Source organism: Mytilus trossulus, chromosome 8 (genome assembly GCF_036588685.1).
Source record: "Mytilus trossulus isolate FHL-02 chromosome 8, PNRI_Mtr1.1.1.hap1, whole genome shotgun sequence".
In the NCBI taxonomy this organism is placed as follows: domain Eukaryota; kingdom Metazoa; phylum Mollusca; class Bivalvia; order Mytilida; family Mytilidae; genus Mytilus; species Mytilus trossulus.
Genome location: NC_086380.1, coordinates 20,199,237 through 20,204,747, shown reverse-complemented (window position 1 = coordinate 20,204,747; position 5,511 = coordinate 20,199,237). Strand labels below are relative to the sequence as shown.

The following is a 5,511-nucleotide window of genomic DNA, read 5'->3' as shown; positions in this document are numbered from 1 at the left end:
CTGTTGAAAAGCAAATGGTGGCAGATCAACAAATCTGGTTTTCAAAGTATTTTTTTTTAAATTTTCTACGAATATGTAACCCGGTTTTCCTTACGGAAGGTTTATTTAAAAATATTTTTTAATTTCTCATTACCTGGATATGATTGTCATTTATATCCGATTTTAAAGTTCTAAATTAAATCTATTAAAGGAGGATCCGGAGGTAGTTTGATTTGGATTTTAAATTATTATCTACTATTATTGCTATAGAAACATGCAGTTTAGACACTTATATATGGTAGATTATTGAGAAGGGTTTATTAACGCATAGACAAAGTTGCATCGGTAGTGTTTGACTTTCTCAAATCTATTATAGCGTTATCTGTTATTTCCCAGTACTGTGGTCTTAATCGTCACTTGGCTTCCTTACTAAATTCTTGTACTTTATCTTCACTAGAGTATTAGCAATGCGTTTATTACATCCATGTGATGCCCATGAAAGAGCTGTCCATCCTTTCATATCTTTCTGATCAAGTTCACAACCTTTCGCCAAAAGCAGGTCAATAATTTCACAGTATCCATAATAGCTAGCTACCATTAATGGGGTATTGCCGTAACCATCGACTATATTAATATCGGCTCCTTTAACAATGAGAAGTTTGGTTATTTCATAATGGCCTTTGGAGCATGCCACTAGAAAAGGTGTAGTTCTTGCATTACTGGAAATATTGACTTGTGCGCGATGATCTAGCAGCAGTTCAACGATAGATTGGCAACCTTTTTGAGTTGCCATTAGGAGAGGCGAATAACCGCGGTCATCGCAAGCATTTACATTGACATTTTTCTCTAATAGTAGATTTACTATATCTTTTTCTCCTACTTTGCATGCCTCATGAAGAGGAGTCCAACACATAGCATCATCTTTATTTACGTTAGCACCTGCTTCTATCAAAAGATTGACAATTGTTACATTCTGTTTCTTGCATGCTTCTAACAATGGCGTTTTACCATATCTATTTGAAAAATCTAGAACATGTTTTTCAAGTGCGAGTTCTAAGAGATCCCTGACCTCGTCTTCATTTTCATTTATGCATGCATTTAGAAGTTGTTCACCTTTTTCTCGATCGCTAATAGGAGGTTTGAAATTTTGCACAGAGCTATCCTCATCATGGTTGGATTCATCTGAACTTGAAGTATCAGATAAATCATTGTTGTGATACGAATGACTAAATTCTTGTTTACTATCAGCCTCTTCATTCGTATTAATATCTGGATTAGCACCTTTCCGAATTAATAAGTCGATGATATCTTGATTTCTACACTCTCGTGCCATTTCAATCGGCGTCTTTCCATTTCTGTATCGTTTATTTACGTCAGCAACATAATCAATAAGCCGTTTTACTATAGTATAGTTTCCTTTTTCACATCCATCGAAGAAAGGATTCCACCCACGTTTATCAACAGCATTCACATCGGCATCTTTCAAGATCAATTGCTCAATTATTGGTTTGCACCCATTGCTGTAATCTTCCATGATAGGGCGTACTATGTCATCGTCTTCACTAAAGCAGGCGTCTATAAGGGGTGTGGATTTTCTTTTGTCCTCTAAATTTACGGATGCTCCCTTTTCAGTCAAAATATGAACTATATGGTTATACTGACCCTCACATGCATGATGCAGTGCCGATTTGCCGTCGGTATCCTGTAGATCTAGATTTGTTCTGTCAACAAGTTTTTCGATTATATTGTAGTAAGCATCAACCATGTTACCTTTGTTCGATAAAAGCCTGAACAGTGGAATCCAAATACCTGTTTGCTTATCAAATTGTTTTAAGAATGTATTCCAGCTACCATTGTCATTATTAAAGCACGCTTCCATTAAGGCAGTCCAGCCGTTTTTATCAACCTCGTCACATGAGGTCAAAGTTTTGAGAAGATAATGTACAATGTCATATCTTCTAAAATAGCAAGCTGCCATTAAAGGTGTTTTACCATCTATATTTGGCTTTGAAATTGATCCTAATTCTCCCTTGTCTTGTAGTAAACAAACTAGCTCCTGATATCCCATAACACAACACCAGAACAAAGCACTTGATCCATCTCTGCTTGTTATATTAATGTTGGCCCCTTTGTCTATTAACAGTTCTACTATATCTACTCTGTGTAATACAGATGCCCACAAAAAAGGTGTCATTCCATTATGGTCGCCTTTGTTTATGTCTGCACCGTTTTCGATCAAAATTTTTACAATATTCGTATGTTTATTCTGAATTGCTGCAATAATTGGGGTTATGCCAATATGGTTGGATTGATTAGCATTGTCTTCGTTGTCAATTAACACTTTGACAACTTCTTCATGACCTCTGTCACATGAAGCAATCAATGGTTGAAATTCGTCTTCTTGGTGATCTTTAAGTTGTGCATTAGAATGTTTCAAAACGAACTTCACCAGATGTAAGGAACCAAAGTAGGATGCAACATATAAAAGAGAAACTGGCATTGGTTTGGTTGTTCCATCTGATCTTTCTCTTATTTTAACCATTTCATCTTTCTCAGTATTACTGAGTCTTTTCAAATAGGCATCAAATCTTAACTTGAATTGAAGTATGTTTATTAGCTGAAAGTTGTTGAGGGAATCCCAGATCTTCCCGTTACGTATGTTTTGGACCATTCTTTTGAAATACATTTCCTCGTTTTCTTTATTTATAAGAATGGTGAATTGTTGTAGGTTTTTTAAGTTGAGGGATTCAAATATGGTTCTCTGACCTATGACTTGTGCGTGTGCATACTGTATGAATGTGTTTTGTTTCTTTGTGCCAAAATAATAACAGATAATGTCAAATAGTCCATTATGTTTTGGAGTAAAAACGTCATTTTTTTTAACCAAAAATTTGCCTTCTAGTAAATTTAAGCTTTTAGGAATTAGATTCGTAATGTCTAATTGAACAGAATGGGATGGTTCAATAAAAGCATTTGCAATTGTTGAAATAGTTTGTTTGTCGCTTTTTGTGTATTCTGATTCTATGGCACCATTAAATGCAGTGAACAAAAACAAAGTGCATAATTCCTCTACTTCCAATTTCTCAAATTCATTCCAATAAAAATCCAAAGGATTTTGTAAAAATAATGGAATGTCCATGCCATCGTATATCAAGGATACTAATAAAGGTGACAAACTTATATCTGAAATTCTGTCTTTCTGTATCTCTACCAGTTTTGCAGCATCCCCAGGCAAATGTTTTTGAAGGATTTCATACTTTTGTTTAAGTGTAACCATGTTTCTATCTGATAAATCCACAGATTTAAAGTTTAGGAATTTGAATACCTTAAACATATCAGCTCTGCATATCTGCAACCTAACAGATGCCAAAAATTTAGCATTCCCGAGTTCTAAAATCTTTGTAATAAATTCTTTAATAAAAGAATTTGACCATTCATCTGCTTCTCGTTGATTAAAACTATATTCCCCACATAGATCATCAATAACAAAAACCTGATATCGGTCCTTTTTATAATACTTTTCAATGCAATTTGGGCCTTTACATGGGATAATTTCATATTTGTTAATATCATGTAGAGTTGTGGCAACATGGCGTATTGTTGTTGATTTCCCATCACCTTGTGCACCTTTAACTAAAACACAAGCGTCAGTTTCAAAGAGTTGTAAAATTGAATGAGCTGCATTTGTTTTAACAAATTTTACGTCTTCTTCTTTCCACTTGTTTACTATGATCTGCTTAGGATCTACAAATATAGTATAGTAATGTTTATCTTTATTACTGTAATGAATAATAACATATAGTCATTATATTAAATCTTAGGATATGGGCAAATACCTCTTCTGGTGGCTTGCGTGTATCCCAAAGCATCATCGGATCTTTAGTCAGTGTTTCGGTACATATCACTCTTAAATTCCCCGTTGGAAAATAATAGCATATCTAAGAATATCTAAAAGATTAAGTTTTTTCTTGTAGGCTACATTTTTCATATATGACAGCTCTTTACATAATTGAATAGATATACATCTTCGGCTTTCAATCTTTCATGATGAAGATCACTTTCGTTGAATAAACCATTGTTAGTTTCATATAACAGCACTGGGTTAATATTGCTACTAGACTGCTGGGCCCAACATGATTTAAAACATATCTTCCGCAAATTTATCTTCCACAAACCATTTAATTTTTTAAGAAACTAAGGTAAGAGGTGATGTTTTCACGTACAGAGTTCGGTTTGGTTTTTGTTTTGCATTATCAAAATCACAAAGAAATTGATATTGAATTATCAGAACAGTAATAAAAAGACCAGAAATGACAATTTTTAGCCGTGAATATAGCTGGAATATTGAAATCAAAATGTTAATTAAAAAAAAATAATCTTTATTTTCGTTAATGCACTTAATGATTTTGTTTAGGTTACAACTGGTTTGAAGGTTTTCTCCTTCGTTGAAGGATATCCCTTGTTTCTTTCATCAGTTTGCCATACGTTTTGTATTACATCATACGTTTTGCTTTAATACTTAGGTAACTTACTACTTAGTGTAGGGTTTCTGATTTCATCTAGCAATCTCTTCCTTAATACTTCAACAGCTTCAAGATACGAGTTACTTATTTCTTCATCCATAGGGTTTACTTGTAGTTCGACGAATTTCTGTACAAAATCTCCCGGATTCACACTTAGACAACCTTCTAACCTGCTCGCCATTGCCTTAAACAGTGTAAAATACAAGCCTAATTCTTTGTCTGTTACATAGGAATCTCTTCTCAGAACTTCATGTATGATTGTGTTTCTTTTTATTCTGATTCGTTCAAGATCATCACCCACTGTCGTGTGCTTATCGTCCGGATACCTCCGACCACCCCATGATCCTTTTGTCGGGACTTGGACCAATCCAAGATTTCTGACAAGCTTGTAAATAAGCGTTACGTCAAAAAAAACGTTCGCATAACCATGTGTCTCTGCTTTGGTAATTTGGAAACTTTCATCAGGATTAAGATGAGTTTTCAGATAAGTGTTTTTTGTAACAGCCTTTTGTAATTGTTTACTTTCTATGTTTTTAACTATTATTTCTTGAAAGCAATGTGGCAAAAGATATTCTATCGCTCGTCCGAGTTTCGCATTATTTGTCTTTGATGACTTGACATAACCAGCAGCTTGTTTCGACATCATTATTCACTTTTTCGTGCAGAAATATTCTTTACTCATGTCAAATGAAACTGCAATCTGAAATATAAATGTTTGGGTTAACATGTAGAAAACTCGTTCCGGTTAAAAAAAATTGAAAACAACACGTTCAAAATGTGTATGCGTCTGAAGCGCTTTTCTGGATTTACCTTCATCAGGAACGCTCAAAGCTAAACATTTGAAATCCGAAGATGTATGAGTAGTTTCTTAGTAATTTCCAAATTTATAAACGGTTAAGCTTTACGTAAAAACAATAATTCTAAATAGTTCTCTGATTTTATTTTATATTTTTTATTTATAAAGAAGTGAGTAGCGGTTTGATAGAAACTTCTTTAATTCATACAGATA

The 5,511-nt window shown here is 34.0% G+C and overlaps 1 protein-coding gene across 1 annotated transcript; it reads right to left on the bottom strand.

The window, feature by feature from the left end:
• Positions 1-385: 385 nt before the first annotated feature.
• On the bottom strand, positions 386-5,145 carry LOC134727436 (uncharacterized). The gene is made up of 2 exons (XM_063591818.1): positions 4,512-5,145; positions 386-3,723 (listed from the first exon to the last, which is right to left on the bottom strand). The coding sequence occupies exons 1-2, from the start codon at positions 5,143-5,145 to the stop codon at positions 386-388; spliced, it is 3,972 nt and encodes a 1,323-aa protein (XP_063447888.1).
• Between the last annotated feature and the right edge of the window lie 366 nt (positions 5,146-5,511).

Excerpts from the sequence above, each read along its gene's own strand:
- LOC134727436 (XM_063591818.1), bottom strand. The coding sequence starts at position 5,145 with ATGTCGAAACAAGCTGCTGGTTATGTCAAGTCATCAAAGACAAATAAT. Across the intron at positions 3,724-4,511 it reads CAGAAACCCTACACTAAGTA|ATCCTAAGCAGATCATAGTA; the intron begins GTAAGTTACCTA and ends CTATATTTGTAG.